This window comes from Dipteris shenzhenensis, chromosome 31 (genome assembly GCF_047967505.1).
Source record: "Dipteris shenzhenensis isolate YYH24624 ecotype China chromosome 31, Dip_SZ_1.0, whole genome shotgun sequence".
NCBI lineage: Eukaryota > Viridiplantae > Streptophyta > Polypodiopsida > Gleicheniales > Dipteridaceae > Dipteris > Dipteris shenzhenensis.
The window spans coordinates 29,767,943-29,788,133 of NC_141626.1; the positions used below are offsets into that span (position 1 = coordinate 29,767,943).

The 20,191-nt window shown below is 43.0% G+C and overlaps 1 protein-coding gene across 1 annotated transcript; it reads right to left on the bottom strand.

The window, feature by feature from the left end:
* Positions 1 to 694: 694 nt before the first annotated feature.
* LOC147881313 (28 kDa heat/acid-stable phosphoprotein-like protein) lies at positions 695 to 19,538 on the bottom strand. Its single transcript, XM_087369700.1, has 8 exons — positions 19,020 to 19,538; positions 17,753 to 17,793; positions 12,446 to 12,520; positions 12,188 to 12,271; positions 11,775 to 11,809; positions 11,525 to 11,610; positions 993 to 1,058; positions 695 to 903 (listed from the first exon to the last, which is right to left on the bottom strand). Exons 1-8 carry the CDS (start codon positions 19,096 to 19,098, stop codon positions 869 to 871), a joined length of 501 nt encoding a protein of 166 aa, XP_087225826.1. The 5' UTR covers positions 19,099 to 19,538; the 3' UTR covers positions 695 to 868.
* Positions 19,539 to 20,191: the final 653 nt, after the last annotated feature.

Sequence of the window (20,191 nt, forward strand, 5' to 3'; positions counted from 1 at the left end):
AGATACCATAACACTATTCTAAACGCTGTACTAGATGCTTTCAACGTTAAGTTTTAATGAAAAATAAGCTAATAGATAAGATCTCCCATCTCTACGTTGCACACCTAATTTCTGAATCAGCAACTCAGTTTGTAAAAAGGTCTACCAGGTTAACATTTTTACCATACAGCCGTACCATAGAGCCGTCTACAACAAGTTCTCTGACTCAAACAGGAGAACTTTCAGATTCCAAATCCAGCTCTTTTACATATACAATCTAAAAAAGATTGCTTGTCGAATTTAGTACAATGTAAAATTGCATACATACAACAGGATGACTCAAATTGTCTTATGCCAAATACTGCTATTTATGTGCATGCATGCATGATAAGATTTTTTTATTTCTTCCTCAATTCTGCTTGGTAAAACAAAGAACGATAATTCGGGGGTAGGGACTTAAATCTAGACACACTAGACAGTCTAGGAAACAATTTCCCTGCCATGGAAAAGTTGTAACAAAACACAGCAACTAACGATCTAACAACATATATACATGGCTAACAGATTGTGTCTTCAAAAATGCACCCTTGGAAACATTTTTGAAAAAACTGAATCTGACTGCCAAATTCAAGTTCAGATACGATTTTTAATTCATTGATATTTCAATAGTGGCTTCCTTTGAATGGTGACAGGTTTTGACACCCAAGAACGAATTCAACCCCCACCCTCCCAGCCCCCCCAAAAAAAGCATCAACTGCATTCTAACACATATGTAGCCTGAAAGAAATGGCTGCCCCAAGACATATTAATATTTTTAGACTTGACAAGCAGTCAGCATATTTTAGGCAGACACTGCTACCATCCACCAAACTCATAATAAAATCCACAGTTACTTGCGTGCTTCTGCCTTCTTAGCATCTTTTGCTGCACCAAAACATGCACAGAAATCAATTCAGTTGGATTAATAATAAGATTGAAAAGTAACAAACATTCAACTAGAAGCGAAACATTACCAGCCTTCTCTTCCTCTCGCTTCTTTGCAGCTTCTAGCCTCTGCTGCCTTATAAGAGCGAGCCTCTCTGCAAGGTTGCCGAAAAAAATCTTCAGCCAGTTAAGAAAAAAATTCAAAGAGACCACATCATTTGGTCTCAGTTGATAGAACATTACACTTCATGTGACAATCTTTTCAATGGGAAGCTCACTGCCTCCTCCCACCCACGCACCCCACCCCCTCTCCCTGCGTGTGCTGTGAATCAGCTTGGAAGGTGGGTAAGGTAGAGGCACCGGCAAGGCCCATGGTCAGATAAATCCACCCTCATGAGCATGAGGGCGACGCTGAAGGGCACCACAATTTTCTCCTACAGCAAGAGCATAGGAGGGAAGGGATGGTGCGTTATGACGAGAGAAATGGGCAGCCTACAGACACGGGAAGGTGATTATCAGAGAGAGGGCAGAAAGAGGAGAGGGGGAAGAAGGAGAGGGGGAGAAGGAAGAAGGGGAATTATGACAGTCACAAAGCAAGCTGAGAATGGCTGTGTGGAATTGTAATGGTACCCTTTGGTCTGACCCGATGGGCTTCTTGGAGACATACAAAGATAGATATATTATCTTCTACAGCGAGACACATGAGAGCCCAAAGAGTGTTGGAAAGGTCACCTCCCCATCTGTAAGCCCCCATATGAGGAGAGCATTGGGGGGGTGAACCTAGGGTTTGAGTGTCTGTCACATGGGCATCTGATTGGATGCCATGTGGGCAAGAATCAAAGAGATGGAGGGTACCTGGAGCTAGGATGGATCTGCAGCAGCAAAAGGCGAAGCAGTAGCCAACACAAGGAACCCGGAATAAAAAGCGAGCACATGGCGCTGACATCTACACGGTGTACGGCTTTGTACGGAACTGGGAGAGGGCCTGGCAGAGGCACAGTTATGGCAGGGGGGTTTCCATTTTCCGAGCAAAGACCCCCGAGCGACGAGCAGACAAAAGGTAGGAGGGGTCAAAATATTTAGGCTCAAGTCATTTTTGGGGAGCAAAAAAATCCAAATTATTTCAAGGAATATGTAAGTAAATATGAAATACTAATAAATAGATACAGATATAAATATACCTTTATATAATATACACATATAATGTCCAAGTGGTGACTTATTTTATCACTTTCAAAAATCCTTTCTCTTCCTTTCACCATTGGTTGGATCATGAAATTTTGAGCAAATATCCTCTTTATAGTTCCTCAGGATGACCTAAGAAAATAATATAATACTTTTTTAATAGACCCTCTAAGTGTATTGTTCCAGAGGAATATGGTTTGAAGAGCTTGCCCCCCAACCCTATTCCGCCAGCGGAATACCCTTGGAGAGCCTACGCAGAAGGGGTCATAACTTTTGCTCCTTATCTCAAATTGAGGAGCTGTAAAAAGAAAAAATGTTCAAAATTTCATGATCTATGCAATGGTAGGCTTAAAATTATACTTTTGATAGTTATAAAAGATAAAAAGTAAAAATTTCAAGATGTATATGAGAGTTACAACTTCTCCCTAATTCATATTATGGTAGGAAGGAGTTCAATAGAGACCACATTTCCTTAAAAGTACTTAGGTTTGGAGAATTGGGAATATTTTGAAAATTCGTTCCTTGCCTTCCCATATTTGATAATGTATTAGAGATTAATTTATGATTGATTATAATAGCCTCAAGTATGAGGTTTCCAATATCTTTTTCCTACTTATATAAGGAATATGGTATACATTATTATATGAGAGCTTCAAATATGGAATTGCTAAAGATTAGGGAAACTCTTTTAAATTGATTTAATTACCATAATCCTCAAAAGAGAGTATGGTAGGGAGGTATTTATAGCAGTTTCTAAAGTGTTCACTATTTGTTCATATATAAATGATGTTCTCTAAAATGAGGGTTATAATGAAAAATAAGTAAGTATATGGTTCCATAAATGAGAAATTAAAAAAGAATTTGTATATTCCTTTGAGAAATATACAAGCATGGTTGGTGTCAAAAATTATCGCTCGGACTTTTCTGCTCGTAGACTTTTGCTCGGAAAGTGTGCACATCCGTTATGGCAAGATGTGCAGGCGCAGATGTGGAGCAGCAAATATGGCTGTCAGTGGACAGAAGGCATGCCTTATATAGGCTGGACCCCTGCCTTGAATGGAGGGCCAAAGGCCCTAAAAGTTTGGGCCATAAAAGCCCCGGGTTGTGAGCCCTTATAGGGCTGGACCAGCCACAGACTGGTCGACCAGTCTGGTCGGCCAGTCTGCTGCAGGCTGGTCGGTATTTTTACCAGCCCTTGGGGCCCTATAAAAGGAGGTCCTGGAGGCCTCACTTCAAATCACTTGCAGCAGCAGGAACCAGCAGATTGGAGCAGCCAAGGAACCCTCTCTGGTGAAGCGGAAACGCGTGGAGGAGAGTAAGACTAACCACAGGAATGGTGGGTGTGAATACAGAGACGAGGGCACACCACAACCCTCAAGAGTATATTAGGATAGGCATTAGGGTGGAACCGGTTCATAGTGAACCGTGTTCACACTGTAACCTGTAATAAAAAAAATGTATATGAGGTGGCACAAGGCCTTAACCCCAACAACCTCCCACCTGAAGGCAATGTGCCTCAAAACCAAAAAAAGGAATTACAGCAAGTACATATAAAATGTACAAGGCCTATCCAACACCCATTAGTGTCCTGCAATGTGCAAACCGCTCTGCTGGCAAGGTCTTAGTGAAAAGATCAGCAGGGTTATCATGAGTATGGATTTTGACAAGTTCTAACAACTTGTCATGCAATACCTCACGAATAAAGTGGTACTTAACATCAATGTGCTTGGTCTTCTGATGAAAGACCGGATTCTTTGCCAACATAATAGCACTCTGGCTATCACAATGCAAAGAAGGAATATCCCCTGAAAAACCCAAGTCTCCCACCAGACGTGAAAGCCATATGGCCTCCTTGCAAGCCTCAGTGGCTGCAATATACTCTGCCTCCGTGGTGGACAATGCTGTGCATCTCTGTAACCTGGATATCCATGAAATAGCACCACCTGTGAAAGTAAACACGTAGCCCGTGGTGGACTTACGATTGTCTACATGCCCTGCATAATCTGAATCTGTGTATCCATGCACTTGTGCATCTTGCTTGCCAAAACATATGCACACATCTTGAGACCCCTTAAGGTATCTCAATATACCCTTAATTGCCTCCCAATGCCTCTTACCGGGGTTAGCCATATATCTACTGACCACTCCCACTGCAAAAGCAATATCTGGTCTAGTAGCAACCATGGCATGCATCAGACTGCCACATGCAGAAGCATAAGAAACCTTGGCCATATTAGCCCTTTCATCATTTGACTGAGGGCTGTCCTTTTGGCTGAGTTTCAAATATGGAGGCAATGGTGTGCTCAAAGCCTTCCCCTTATCCATATTGAACCTCTCCAAAACTTTGCCAATGTACTCTTTTTGAGAAAGATAGAGTAAACCCTTTAACCTGTTCCTCACAATCCGCATACCAAGAATGTGATTTGCATCACCAAGATCTTTCATATCGAAGGTTTTGTGCAGTTTTGCCTTCAAGGCATTCATATCAATAGATGACTTCCCAGCAATAAGCATATCATCCACATAAAGAATGAGTATAAGAAGACTACCATCTCTTGTCTTCTTAGTGTAGAGACAATGATCATGATCAGACCGTCTGAATCCTTGTGCTTTCATGAAAGCATCAAACTTGTGATACCACTCTCTGGGTGCCTGCTTGAGTCCATAGAGACTCTTCTGCAATTTGCATACAAGCCCTTCTTTTCCCTTGACTTGATATCCCTCTGGTTGCTGCATATAAATATCCTCGTGAAGGTCTCCATGAAGGAAGGCCGTCTTCACGTCCATTTGGACAAGATCCATGTCCTGACAAGCAACCAAAGCTAAAACAGTCCTCAATGTAGTCATCTTGACTACAGGAGAAAAAATTTCATCAAAGTCAACTCCCTTTTCCTGCTTGAACCCCTTAGCAACTAATCTTGCTTTGTACTTGGGCTTAGCATCCCCTGGAGTGATCTTCAACCTATAAACCCATTTGCATGGTAGGACTTTCTGGCCTGCAGGCAACTGCACTAGATTCCATGTCTGATTCTTCTCAAGAGATTGCATTTCTGAAGCCATGGCTTTCTGCCAATTCTTTGCGTCTTCCCTCTTCATGGCTTCTTTAAAGCACGAGGGCTCACCACAATCTGTCACCATGATGTAATCATCAAGTGCATTCACCCCTGGAACAAACCTATCAGGCATCCGAGACACCCTGGTGCTCCGCCTAACCCAACCATCTTGATTAGGTGGCTGATTTACTTGCAGTTCCTGCATATTTTGGGGCTGTACAGCCTGCTCTGGAAGCACATCTTGCTGAATCTCAGGCTGCATTTGTGGTTCTTCCTGTGGAGGATAATATGGAGCATTAAAAGCCGGAGGTGGCTGCTGATTTTGACCATTTTGGACAGCATTTTGATTGGCATTTTGTGGTTGTGCTGAAGGTCCTTCCTCCTCAAAAATGACTCTTCTCACTCCAATGGTATTGATAGGCTGTTTTTGCATCCTATCTTCTCAAAAAATCACATCATTGCTCCTCACAATCTTGTGAGATTCAGGGTCCCACAACCTGTAACCCATCTCTCCATTGTCACCATACCCAAGAAAGATACACTTGCGTGACTTTGGGTCTAATTTGCTGCGTATTTCCCTTCTGATATGCATAAAGGCCTGGCAGCCAAACACCCTGAGATGTTTGTAAGAGGGTGGCTTTCCGGACCACACCTCCTCAGGTACTTCAAATCCAAGGCCCGGTTGGGTGACCTATTGATGAGATGTACTGCTGTCTTAACAGCTTCTGCCCAAAAACCATGGGTCAATCCTACTTGTGAGAGCATGCTAAGAGTCCTCTCTTGAATGGTCCTATTTGCCCTTTCAGCCACACCATTTTGTGGAGGATTGTAGGGAGCGGGCAACTCCCTCTTTATCCCCTTCTCATCACAAAATGTAGTAAATTCCCTTGAGAGGTATTCCCCTCCATTATCAGACCTGAGGCATTTGAGCTTCTTTCCTGTCTGATTCTCAACAAGTGCCAACCAAGTCTTGAAGACTTTGAACACGTCACTCTTATGCTTAATGGGATAGACCCATATCTTCCTTGATGCATCATCAATAAAGGTGACAAAATACTTAGCACCGCCCAAAGAAAGATTGGGCATTTCACATACATCTGTATGTAACTAAAGTTAGGACTTCTTGCTTAACATTTCCAGCCTTTTTATGGGCTGACTGCTTATGTTTGCCATAAATACAGTGATCACATGCTGAAAAATCAGAAAAATTAAGTCTCGGCAAGTAACCCAAAGAAGACAATATTTTCATTCCTTTCTGGCTTATATGGCCCAATCGGCTATGCCACAATGAAGTGTGTGGCTGCTCGGTCACATGGATTACATTAGTATCAACACCCTCAACATACGCTGGATACAAGGTGCCTGATTTGCAGCCCTTGGCAATAACCATATTTCCCTTAAGCACCTTCCACATAGAATGACCAAATTGGGTGAGATACCCTGCATCATCAAGTTGCCCAGTGGATATCAAGCTCTTCCTGAGCTGTGGCACGTCTCACATTGTGCAATACAAATTCAGAACCATTTGGGAATTTTAGATGCACGTCCCCAATACCAACAACGTCACAGGCATAATCATTCCCAAGTTTCACGCATCCTTTCTTCCCTGCATCATACGAAGCAAACCACTGCTCATGAGGAGTAACATGATAGGATGCACCTGAGTCTAATAGCCAATCCTGTGCATATGAGCCAACATTGGCCACAAGAAAAGAACTATCACCAGAGGAGGCAACAAGTATGACATCGTCATTATCTTCATCACTGCTAATCATTGCATTGAGCTCCTCAAGTTTAGCCTTGCCCTTGGTGTCTTTGGCATCTCTTTTCGCATCTTTGTCCTCTTCTTTTCTTTCCTTATCCTTGCCTTTGTTTTTCAGCTGAAAACAGTCCCTTTTAATATGCCCCTTCTTATGGCAGTAGTGGCATTCAAGGTCCTTCCCAGGACGGGACTGACTGCGAGATTTCCCTTTATTTTGGTTTTCCCCTCTATTTTACTGCCTACCTCTGCCCACAGCCAATGCACTTGCATTCTTATTTTCACTGCTATTCTTACGCCTCACCTCTTCCTGCAGAAGAGCGCTTTCCACATCTTGGCATGACAGTCCTGTGAAAGCAGGGGCTGAATTGCTTATGGCTGTAGCAAAAGTATCCCAACTGTCAGGGAGGGTACTCAAAAGAAAAATGGCCTTCACCTCATCATCAAAATTCATTTTCTGATTTGTGAGTTGGCTGAATATAGAGTGAAACTCATTTAGGTGAAGTGAGAGGGCTGTCCCCTCTTTCATGCTTAGTTTCATAAGCCTCTTCAACCAAAACACTTTACTAGCTGCACTCTGACTCTCGAAAAGGGACTCAAGTTTTTTCCATATGCTGTAAGCGGTGGCTTCATTCTCTACATTGAAGTAGATCTTCTTTGAGATGGTCAAAAGAATGGTACTCTTGGCCTTCTCATTCATGGTTTCCCACTGAAGGTCACTAACTTCATCGGGCTTGATCCCTTTATACTTGATAGGCATATTTTGATCTTTCTAGACCAACACATTATATATTTGGTTCTTCCAATAAGAGAAATTTGCATTCCCCTCCAACTTCTCGATGTTCCAGTAGTTGCCTTCGTTGCTTGAAGACATAATGATAAGCTGAAGTAGAAGCAAATAAATACACCTAAGGCACAAAGAGCCTTAAAGTCACGTGCTGTGACTTAATGCAATGTTGTCCACTCTCCAAAACTGATTGCAAAATCTCGTCTTTTGTCACTGCATTTGACACATAGACATGTAAATCCCCTTCCAAAACTGTTTACAGCGGCCAATAACACCAATTTGAGCAAAAGTCCTTTGTTTTGGCGTCTATTGAAGAAAATTACGTCAAATAGGCACCCACAAGTGCGTACAAGCACTCTAGCGTCAAAAGCCCCAAATTTCTTGCATGCAATTTCTCCTAAATTCGGAGAATGCACCACGATGTGCACCCAATCCTCAAGTTTCTGCCCAAAATATGCAGTGGTGCTCCCAATTCCAGCTGACCAATGCCGGGCCAAAAGAAAACGCGGGGTTCATCGAACCTTCGTCGAATGGGCCAGCCATGAGATGGTTTGCTCCATAGTTGAAGCGAGAGGAGCAAAGCTGTAGACGTTCTCTTTCGAACGGAGATCCACTCCTGTAGCGTAGAAAGTGAAGACCAGACCGGCTTCGGCGCTCTTTCTCTGTGTGTTGCTCTGCTGCGCAGCAGCACTTGCGACATCCGATCACTTGCCTTACTCCCCTGAAGACCTCGAGCCAGAGAGCAGGCTCTCCGCGCTATTTGACGCCTGGAACGGAAGGCATGGCAAGCACTACGTGGCTGATAGGGCTCCAGAGAAGAAAGACGCTTCGCTATTTGACGCCTGGAACGTGGCTGATAGGGCTCCGCTATTTGACAACTGGAACGGAAGGCATGGCAAGCACTACGTGGCTGATAGGGCTCCGGAGAAGAAAGACGCTTCGAAATCTTCAAAGCGATGGGCCTCACCCGCTTTGCGGACCTCACGAACGAGGAGTTCAAATCATCGAGCTTCTTCGGTCTGAGCCGTTGCAAGGCATCACAGGAAGCGGCAGCAAAGCATGCGCAAAGCTTGCTTCATGGGGGGTGTGTAAAGCCTGCTTCACGAGCTATAGGCGAAGATGAAAGACTCTCTCTGACTTTCTCCAGAATCCGCTTGCTTCATGAGAGTGCGCAAAGCTTGCTTCGCGCTATAGAACGAGAGACTCTCTCAACAACGACCACACTCTCCGAACCTTGCTCTGATACCAGTTGAAGCGGAAACGCGTGGAGGAGAGTAAGACTAACCACAGGAATGGTGGGTGTGAATACAGAGACGAGGGCACACCACAACCCTCAAGAGCATATTAGGATAGGCATTAGGGTGGAACCGGTTCAGAGTGAACCGTGTTCACACTGTAACCTGTAATTAAAAAAATGTATATGAGGTGGCACAAGGCCTTAACCCCAACATCTGGGGCCTAGATATCAGGAGGTGAAGAAGGCGACAAGGAGCTGCAGACTGAGAGCTAGAAGAGCTGCCCACCTAGGCTGGTGCAAAGACAGCAAGGTGGAAGGGATCTGGACGGAAAGTCTACAGAAGCTCGAGGTGGACCACGCGGACTGGAGTCTAGAGATAGCCAGCAGATAGGAGAAGGACCTTGTGGTAAGATCAGAGGACCACATCATTGGTGGGACTCTGGATCTGTCTCTTTTGTATTGTGTCCATAGTTTTGGACGGAAATATATATATTTTGGTGGTTTCTCTATCTGGCCAATTCATTGTCTATTGATGAGTCTGCACATCTACTGAATGTGCATAAGTAAAGAAGTTTGTGATTCCACACCCACACCGCACACTGTGTGAGCTCCTGGGCATTACTATAAGTCTTCCGCTGCATGTACCCTCTGTTGGGTCATTTCTAACATGGTATCAAAGCCCAAGTAGGAGGCTCACAGGTGTGGGAGCCTGAAGGCAGAGACATTGCTGAAGGACGACTCTGATTCAGAAGCTCTAGGAAAATCGACTTCCACGACTGGAGGATTGTGCCCTTGCGAGAAGGAGGCTGACTCATGTTCAGTCAGGTGCGTTCAAAGTTCTGGTTTACTAAAATTGAGTTTGGTTGACTTTGCCGTGTGGTATAAACAGCAGAGATGTCGACCTCTACAGCCTCTTCAGCCCCTGCTTTCCCTTCCTACTCCCCCAATTTTCTCTCTTTCACTATCCCTAACTTTGACTTTCACCACGTGCTGTCGTAGCTATTTCTCCTGCCTCCTCATCAACGGAGTCTCTTTCCCCTTCACCACGAGCTGCCGTAGCTATTTCTCCTGCCTCCTCATCAACGGAGTCTCCTTTTCCTTTGCTCTCTTTGTCTTCTTGCTTTCTCCATCAATCGCTTCTTCCTCCTCCTTGATTACAACCAAGAGTAGGCTGCTCCATTCATCTTGCCTTACGTTGTGGGGGGCATTGCAAAAAATCAAGCAAAGCCATTAGTTAGTCGTGGGAAGTGAGTAGAGCATTGCATAATTGTGAGTGGCTACAGCAAGCACGTTTCAAGATGGGGGAACGGGAACGCCACATCATACAACATGTCATCAAATCACATGGAAATATACCAAATTTGAAAGCAAAAGGGGGCTGGGGGTGGGCTGAGCTGAGAGACTATTAGAGAGTGGAACCACTGGAGTGAGGGATGAGTGGGCAAGAGAACATGTTGTGAGGGATGACCTGGTAGTATAGGCTAGAGCGAGGGCTGAGAGGCAATGAGCACAAAAATGGGCCTGAATGCGCAATTTCAGCTGTTTCACCAGTCGCACGCCGCGCCGAACCCCTAAAGACCATTGACTGCATAGGAATGTGTTCCAGGAATGGGGGAATGTGTTCCCTTGGCGTATTGAACCTGCCCAATGTTTCAGAACATTTTGACCGTCCTCCCTTAACGGAACGGCATTCCCTCGGTTCCAGAAGGGGAAACGATGTTCCTTGGTAACCATGACTGGATGCCACATGGGCTGCAAGCCAGGCCGGTAGTGCCATGCAATGGGCAGCAAAGCAAAAGGGCATTGCAAATGGGACATCCAGAGGACCATTCATAGGCCAAAGAACATGTCGTCTAGCTCTGCTGGTCAGCCATTATGCAGACACACATCGGACCAAAACATGGAGTTGTAACAACAATGCAAGAGGTGTGTTACAAAGACTAGCCAAAAGGAGGAATACATGAAACTAACCCTAATACTAACCATAGGAGGGAAAAGCATTCTACCAAGAGGGAGAAGTAACCCAAGAGGTTGTCCACACCACACTACTCATAATCTAGCATTCCAATTTCCAAACCTTCCATTTGCCCATTTACTCATATCTCAAGACAAGCTATTAGTGGCATGATCCATTGCAGAGGTATTATGAATCTAACCACAAGGGACCCTTGAGCCTCCAAAACAACCTCAAAAAGTGAGAAATCCTGACTTCTACTGAATATGTTCAATCTTTGAAGGCCGCAGTTATTAAAATCTTCGCTCTTTAAAGTCATTGAGAACCAATAATACTTCTCTAGATGCCTTTTGGGGAATAGATAGCTGCATGACACCTAGAGAAGATCTCAAGAGACCCTAGGAATAAATATCACCTTACCGTACAAATCTCTTTAGATTAATTTAATGGCACCAAATCGCATAAGCCCTTACATACCAATTAACATTTAGTTTCTTTTCTAACCTTCTCATTTTTAGTCAGCTCACAATGAAAAATACTCACATTCCCACATGATGAGTAGAAAAGAGAAGGCCCCACACTCACATACAGCAATGAGTACGCATTTTAACTATTTCAGGGGAGGCTTTGAGAGACAGATTCAAACCTAAGTCCTTTCTAGCTTGCTCAGTCTTCCCTTGCTCCTGCAGCTTTAAATAGCGCTCATGAGCCCTTTGCTTTTCAAGCTCCTCTCTGATTACAAGCAGTTGCAAAGACAATTAAAAGCTGGAAAAATGGTCATTACAGAAGATGGCTCCCAACCAGGGTGCACCAAATCACAGCAAGCATACACATGTATTTCATCAACAAAATCGAAAAGGAGGAGGATCCAAAGAATTGGGAAAGCAGGGTTTCACCTTTCACGTCTCGAAAGCTCTGCTGGTCTTTCCAGCTGTTCATACCAAGACAAGAGTCAAGCATGATGCAAAATCATAAAGAGGTTAGACACTTTGGAACAGGCGGCACAAGCATTGAGTGTATGCAAACACGTTTAAAAACTCTCAGTGTTCCAATGACAACCTAATCGTAATTATAGAAATACAGCATCTGCAGCAGCTAAGATCAGTTCAACTCTCACAGGCACTAGCTAGTTCTGGCTTAAAGAAAAAATTACTAGCTCTTTGCTCCCCGTGAGATCTCTTGCTCCAATGAGCAAACACGGTACCTTGGCAAAAAAAAACCCATCCTGCCAGATTCCCAATGCCCCCCCAAACAAAAGGAAGCAAAAAAAGCATAAATCAACGAGCAAGGTAAGTTTTGAAAGACCCACATCTGCATCCTTAGCCTTCACACTCTTAGGCTTGACTAGGTTGGGATTCTCAATTTCGATAAGGCCCTGAGTTCCCTTCTTTTTCTGCAGCAGAAAAAGAACAAGCAGCTTATGAAAGGGCTAACCTTGGACCAATTTTCAAATTCAATCCCACTGGAAAGCACCCACGTATTGACAAATGTAAGCCAAAACAGTAGTCTACCCAAACCAGTAGATGAAGATTTACTGTGGATGGCCCAAAAACAGTGTAGAACCTACCACATCCACACCTTCTTCTGCTTCCTCCTCTGACTCTTCTTCGGACACTTCAGACTCTTCCTCCACTTCCTCAGGCTGTAGCAGTAAGAAGTTAACAAGTAGTGACTTAAGTTTCCATACTTTACAGAGAACCACAAGCAGTACAAGCATTAATCAGAATTCAAGTTATCTGAAGCTGAACAGCAGAAATTTCTATCTCCCAAGACAATTATGTAAACTTCTAGATCAGTAAACCAGGTCGAAGAACCGATACTGCCATATCCCCCAAAAATAAAGTCCATCCAGTAAGGCACAGAATGCTATCTTCTAAGACAATCCTCCTACGTTAACACAAACTTCAAGATCAGCAATCCAGGTCAAAAGACCAACACAGCCATAACTTCCAAAAAAGGAGTCCATCCAGTAACAGAACACTATCCTACTCAGCAACGAGAAAATACATACAAAAAAACTGCCCCCAGACATTAACTATCCCCTAAGAGCACACTTAACCAATGGCCATCAATTGTTCCTTGTCCACTACGTGAAAGCTTTAAAATTTTCAAGAAAACTCAGTTGAAGTATGCCATAGATAAACCAGAAATTTCCAAATAGGAAACATTTATGCATATTTAAACAAAATTAGAACCTACCATAATGCAGGTCAGTTCATTCATCATGAGCAGCTTTTGCCTAAATATTATACAATATATCTAGATGAAACCAGGAACATGCCCAAACTCATCCACTAAAAACACAACACATAGTGCGGTTTCAATCTCATGATAGTCACTCATAAGGTTGAAAACCATAAAATCCATCACGCATAGCACTGACTAGCTACTCTGACATCCCCACCGACGTCATCAGTGCCCTACAATAGTATAAACATATGCTCTCACACAAACAAATCGACACACCCACACATACTTGAGCATCCACTTATAAAAGGGTCTTCCTCCTGAGTTTCTGTTGGCACTCTGGAGGAGAAGGGCAGACTCAGCGGTGACAAAGGCTAGCACTAAATATTATAGAATACCTACTTCAGTCATCCAAACTACTAAATGTGGGCAGACCATGAATATAAATCCCTGTACAATTTTGCTTCAGATGCTGAATCACGCAACGCTGATGAATAAATTCCCCATGAGTGAAAAACACCCCAGCAATGACACAAGAAGCAAACCACAAACCTGTCAATCCCAAAGTGAGCAGCTTCACCAACATATTCTGAAATACCTTTACATGTGGGCACACGATGTACATTTAAAAATGCCTACTTTAGTTTTCAGATGTAGAATCATTGAACAAGGAAAAATACAATTATTATATTGCTTCTTCATGAGTATAAACGAAGTCAGCCAAGATAAAAGCTCGCGAAAAAGACAGATGCTAATCGTATGCAGACTTGCATTTATCACACCCATCAAATGAATAGAAATGCATCATGACCTCCACTGGTCTTCAAAGACTTTTCAAAATGCATACGAGAGATAAGGTGAGAATTGGGCACTCTAGGACAAGCTACTTTGTCACCTAGAGGACAAGGATCTCTTTCTTTTAGAGTATGTTGTTGCTTTGTGGATTCGTAGGCCACTACATGACCATTCTGATGCAATGCAGTCCCGACTCCCAACACACTCCCCACAGGCATCACAATCCACATCAAATGGCTGATACAAATCAGGAACTATCAGAATTGGTTCTGTGGCCAACTTCTCTTTGAGTGTGGTGAATGCTTTTTTCTATGGAATACCCCACCTGAAAGCTGCATTTTTCTTGGTTAGGTCATGAAGTGGTTAGGCTATATCCGCTAAATCTTATGTAGTAAGAACATAGCCCTCGGAAACTACGGACTTCATGCACAGTCTTCAGCTCTAGACATTCCTGAATAGCTTGGATCTTTGCCGGATCCCTCCGTATCCCATCTTTGAATATTATATGCCCCAAGTAGTGGAACAACTATCAATTGAATGTGATGTTCATTTGAAGATCATAAAAGTTTATATCTAGATGAATCCAAGAACATGCCCAAACTCATCCTCTAAATACACAACATAGTGCAGTTTCAATCTCACGATAGTCACTCAAGGTTGAAAACCATAAACTCCATCACGCATAGCGAGGACTCGCTACTATGACATCCCCACTGACGTCATCTGCGCCCCATAGTGGGTGTAGACCATAGCATCAATATATGCTCTCACACATACAAATCCACACACCCACACATACTTGAGCATCCATTCATACAAAGTCTTTGTACTAAGAATCCGTCAATGCTCTGTAGGTGAGCCCCAGAGGTCAAAAAACATAAAATAAGGTAAGAATTGGAACTTTCCCTAGTCTCTATAAGCAAAAATGGCCGCTTTAAAAGTACAAATAACCACAAAACCTATGTTACTTCTTTTTTTTTTCAAAGACAAAACCTATGTTACTTGAAGCAAATACAAGTCCAAAACATAACGGTATCAAGAATGCCAACCGAAACAACACCCAAAATGCCAATCAAACATCAAGTCTCGATCGGAGATAATATACTATCTAGGGATTTCACCCGCAAGAACAAGGAGAATTTACTACTCCCTCTTCGCTTGTCATCACAAATGACATCAAACATGCAACTCTAAAGCTACTCAATGGTCAAGCCAAAGATCATGAGGGACTATGTAATGAATACATTCAATATGGATTAAGTACCTTTGGCCCCAATCATGGCGGAGCTATTTAACAAAATTGTTTGTACCCATTTCACTTACACATGGACCCTTAACACCACCGTCATATCCATAAGGCAAAGGGACCAAAATTTTATGTGATTGGATAGATCATATCCAAGATTTATGCTCCGGTGCTCGAGGCCCAAGTTGCAAGTTTGCGGGGAACTAATCACACAACCACGTCTTCACCTTGAGAGGAGTCACTGAGGAGGCCATGGCACACAAACAGAGGGTTTTTGCTGCTAGATGGATTTTATCGACGCTTTCGACACATTGCCATCGGCTTGACTTTTCAAACGTATGAGGAAGAGTTCGGTGGATGGCCATTAAGTGGACAAAGAAGGTATTGATTGGGAGCAAGCAAGGATGTCCTTTTTCACTGTCAATTGTTTAGACCGTATATTTATGAGCTAAATACATTGATTGAGACATTAGGCAATTCTAGATCACGATTATAATGCTAGATTGCCTGTCCCCATTCTCTTGTATGTAGAGGATGTCACCTTAATCTCCTTTCATGTGGAGAGCCTTCAATGACATCTAGAACACTCCAAGCTTTCTATAAGACACATGATTTGAAGCTCAACATGGAAAAAGTGACAAGCTAATTCTGGAAGACAAGAGAGAGAGGCGCAAACAAGCTACCCATGCACAACCTCCTATCACAAACTTCACCATAGCCAATATCTATGCTGAGATTATTACTTTTTACCTCAACCAATTGATGGCCCTAGTCCCCTAGAAAGGTTACAGAGGATCTGACATTTAGGTAGACAGTGACCAACTAGTTTCTCACTAGTGCTCTTCCATGTCTCTTGCAGACTAACATGAGATGCTATGTACACTCTCCCACAAATACATTGTGGTGTATCTGTTTACATGTTTCTTTTTTTTTTGTTCCAAATATTAGCCTTTGGGTGTCACCCTTTAGGTTTTTTCTATTGTATCCACTTTTCTTCAGACTCGTGGATCCGTTGGTCTTTTGAAGACGACAATAAAAACTCACTCCCTCCCCCCCCCCCTCTCTCTCTCTCTCTCTCTCTCTCTCTCTCTATCTATCTATCTCTATCTCTCTCTCTATATATTTATTTATTTATTTATTTAAATATATATATATATAGAGAGAGAGAGATACACACACACACACACACAAGGCATTTCATGTGCAAAATCAGAACCAGCTCGCATCTACTCGAGGTGGAGAAGGGCCGGTGGGCTCAACCCAAGATCCCAAAAGAGAAAAGGATATACCTAGATGAATCCAGGAACATTCCCAAACTCATCTACCTAGATGAATCCAGGAACATTCCCAGACTCAGCCATGATGAAGGCTAGCACTAAAGGAGAAGGCTAATCAAAAGGTAGTCCAAAATCTCTTCATTCAAGCTACAACTGCTTGTGAAGTCTAAACATTTTCATTTTAGTCTCTCCCCAACAAGCATCTAAATCTAAATCTAGCTGATAGGGCAACGCACCATTTAAGATAGAAAGAATTATCACAATACCAACAGGCCGCAACTTGGACGAAAACTTCACAAGGTGAAATTTGCATGTCCGCTAATACGGCAAAAGCATATACCTAGATGAATCCAGGAACATTCCCAAACTCATCCTCTAAAAACACAACATAGTGCAGTTTCAATCTCATGATAGTCGCTCACAAGGTTGAAAACCATAAACTCCATCATGCATAGCAGGGACTAGCTACTATGACATCCCCACTGACGTCATCAGCGCCCAACGGTGGGTGTAGACCATAGTATAAAAATATGCTCTCACACATACAAATCCACACACCCACACATACTTGAGCATCCATTTATACAAAGTCTTCGTACTGAGTTTCTGTCAGCACTCTGGAGGTGAAGGGCAGACTCAACCATGATGAAGGCTAGCACTAAAGGAGAAGGCTAATCAAAAGGTAGTCCAAAATCTCTTCATTCAAGCTACAACTGCTTGTAAAGTCTAAACATTTTCATTTTAGTCTCTCCCCAACGAGCATCTAAATCCAGGAACATTCCCAAACTCATCCTCTAAAAACACAACGTAGTGCAGTTTCAATCTCACAAGAGTCACTCATAAGATTGAAAACCATAAACTCCATCACGCATAGTAGGGACTAGCTATTATGACATCCCCACTGACGTCATCAGCGCCCAACAGAGAAAAGGATATGTGACAGCAATATAACCTAAAAAAGCTACTAGAACAACCAACCCAAATCTTGGAAGCTACCTAAAAGAACTTTGGGGGCACCATAGCAAAAATCCTCGGGTGGCATACAAACTAGTTCATCAATACACACAGCATAAAAAAGCTTTGTAGAGCTTTCTAATGCTGGATGACCACTTTATACTTTAATAGTGGCCTAAAGAGAATTTTAAAACAATTATACTCTCTCTCTCTCTCTCTCTCTCTCTCTCACACACACACACACACACATACGAATCCGTTTTAAGACCATGTACGAGAACTGCATCGTGCAACCTTTAAAGACATGACAAGCCTTAAAGCATCATCCTTAAACATCGAACAAGCAAAGCAAGCCTTGTTCGTCTCAAAGTTCCAACTTGTTCTATAGGCACATGATATACATAGGTTACATTACCTTTTTACTAAAACCTCGAGCCCTCCCTGATGTGCCCGCAGCTGCAAAAGATTCCCCTTCAAGCAATCAGCATTAAAAGAAAACTGGATGGATTTCAATGAATAAGTCAAAATGCCTATTGGGAGAAAATCAAAGCACTTCAAAAAGAGAAAAAGTACTAAAGTACCTTAATGATTGAAAAAACCTATATTGCACATATATGCTAGACAAATAAGATACACGTAAACGCACACATTGCCTATACAATCATGAAAAGTTTGTGTGTCTTATTGGCCAAGATTTGCCTTATAAGCTTGCTTGAGCATGAATCCATAAGGCCAAGATCATGTCGATACATGCCTTCATAAGAATAGAATATATCCAATCTTACAAATTAAGATGCGCACACCAAAAAAAATGACAGACAAACAAACAAAAAACAAAGGAAGGGAGGGAGTTTGTAAATTGTAAGCGAACTTAGGCAAAATTATGAGATGGTAAAAATAATAAAGAACAAGAACTTAGTTGCAATTTGGGATGATATCTATACGTATAACAAACAGCTTTGTCACACGCTGCATTTAAGGCACGTTCACTTTTACCTTGGATTACACTGTTGCATCTATTTAACCAGTAATATGTATGTGAGTTTGTATATATGTATGTGTGTATGTATGTGTGTGTGTGTACATATGTAGAGAGAGGAGAGACGCGCTCACACAAACATTGCCGAGGTTTTCCTCATGGTGTGTGTGTACATATGTAGAGAGAGGAGAGACGCGCTCACACAAACATTGCCGAGGTTTTCCTCATGATTGAGGTGAATACACGTCATATGTTTCAGCATAAATCACTAATGCTGGGATTGCAGACTGCAGTTACACATGTAGCGGAAGACCAGCAGTGAGTTTGACAAATCCTTATGAAGCTTCCTAATTCTCCTATGCTAAAAAACCCTCATAACCAAAGGTAATTCGTTATCAACCCTCTTACATGCCTTTCAAAGCAAAGAATAGCTCCAGAAACAGACCAGATCAGACAAAGACTTCAATTACAGAAGGCAATAAAATGAAGGCTGAAACGAATACACGAGTAAATTTGTAAGGAAAGGCATAAACACGTACGTCAGTGACAAAGCGTACAGAAGGGATCGTTAATTGAAGCTTTACACACCATCCACACTCGTATGCGTTCTTTGAAATCCACAGGAAATCAACAGCGGGGAAAAGGAAGTCTACAGGAAAACATCTGCCAGGAATTATCGCAGGGTACGAAAAAATCTGCATACCCATCTCTTCAGGAGTGGAGAAATGACGTCGACCGGTGGGCTTCCCCTTGAACTTCCCACGACCGGCACCTTTCCCCATGGCTGACGCTTCACTCGACCAAGATAGAAGAAGCCAAGGCAGTAACCCTACAGTTGGAAACCTAAAAATGTACGGTGAGCCGCAGCTCCAAGGAGCAGCCGGCAACGGAGTCTGCTGCAACACGATCTGAAAGCTATTCCACACTGAATCCGCTCAACGGTGGGCAAAACCTAGCCAATAGGTAAGATCCCCTCTGTGTAAGCAAAGCGCTGAGTCTGTCTGAGGACTAAGCTCTGGCTCTTAAGCTCTTCCTGTCCAAAGTTCCAAATCTTGAAATGTACCGGAAAGATGCGGATGGGCACGGGGGGTGTTGCAATGCTGATCTCCTCCCGTAAGGAGGTGCGCACTGAGGTCCTGATAATGAAAGGCGAGCGAGAGAGCACCACAGAGACGCACACACACAAAAAAAAGAGAAAGAGAGAGAGAAAAAGATGATGATGTTGAACTCTACTCTAAATACCTATCGTTCAGCCATATATATATTTATTTTTATTTTTATTTTTTTAAAATTTTAAAAACCTCCTTGTAATTGGGAATGGGCTGCGGTAGGGCATCCGCCCCTCGCCTCCGTCACCGCAAGCCGGATTCCGGCCACTTTCCTCGCCCGAATGCCTGCCTCCCAACAAGAGCGAGGTGGGTTTTTGCTCACGTGGCACTAGATTGTGATGACATGGCGCACATAATCGCCACGTGGTATAGCTTGACTAGGGCTTCAAATTTCCTGCCCCAGCATATCCTCGCAACGCATCAAAAGGGGAGGCCGAATTCCCATCCCGAAAGAGACCAAATCCGACACTAGCTGAGATTAAGTCTGGATCTTTATGTACAGGGAAATGGTCCTTAACAGGCCATTCCCATCGGGAATGTATCGCATATGCATATACCTCATGTATAGGGGAATAATCCGTTGGGAGGCCATTCCCACCAAGAATGTTGGTAGTTCTCGAGAGCTACATTTCAAGTGCGTGGATGACTCATGATGCATTCCCCCACATGGAGTTTCCTTGGAAGGTGGAGTCATTTTTGGCCTGCCCTTAAAGGTTAGCCTTAGCAATGGTTCTGCTTTGGCAAAGCTAAAATAGGGGAGTTTTTA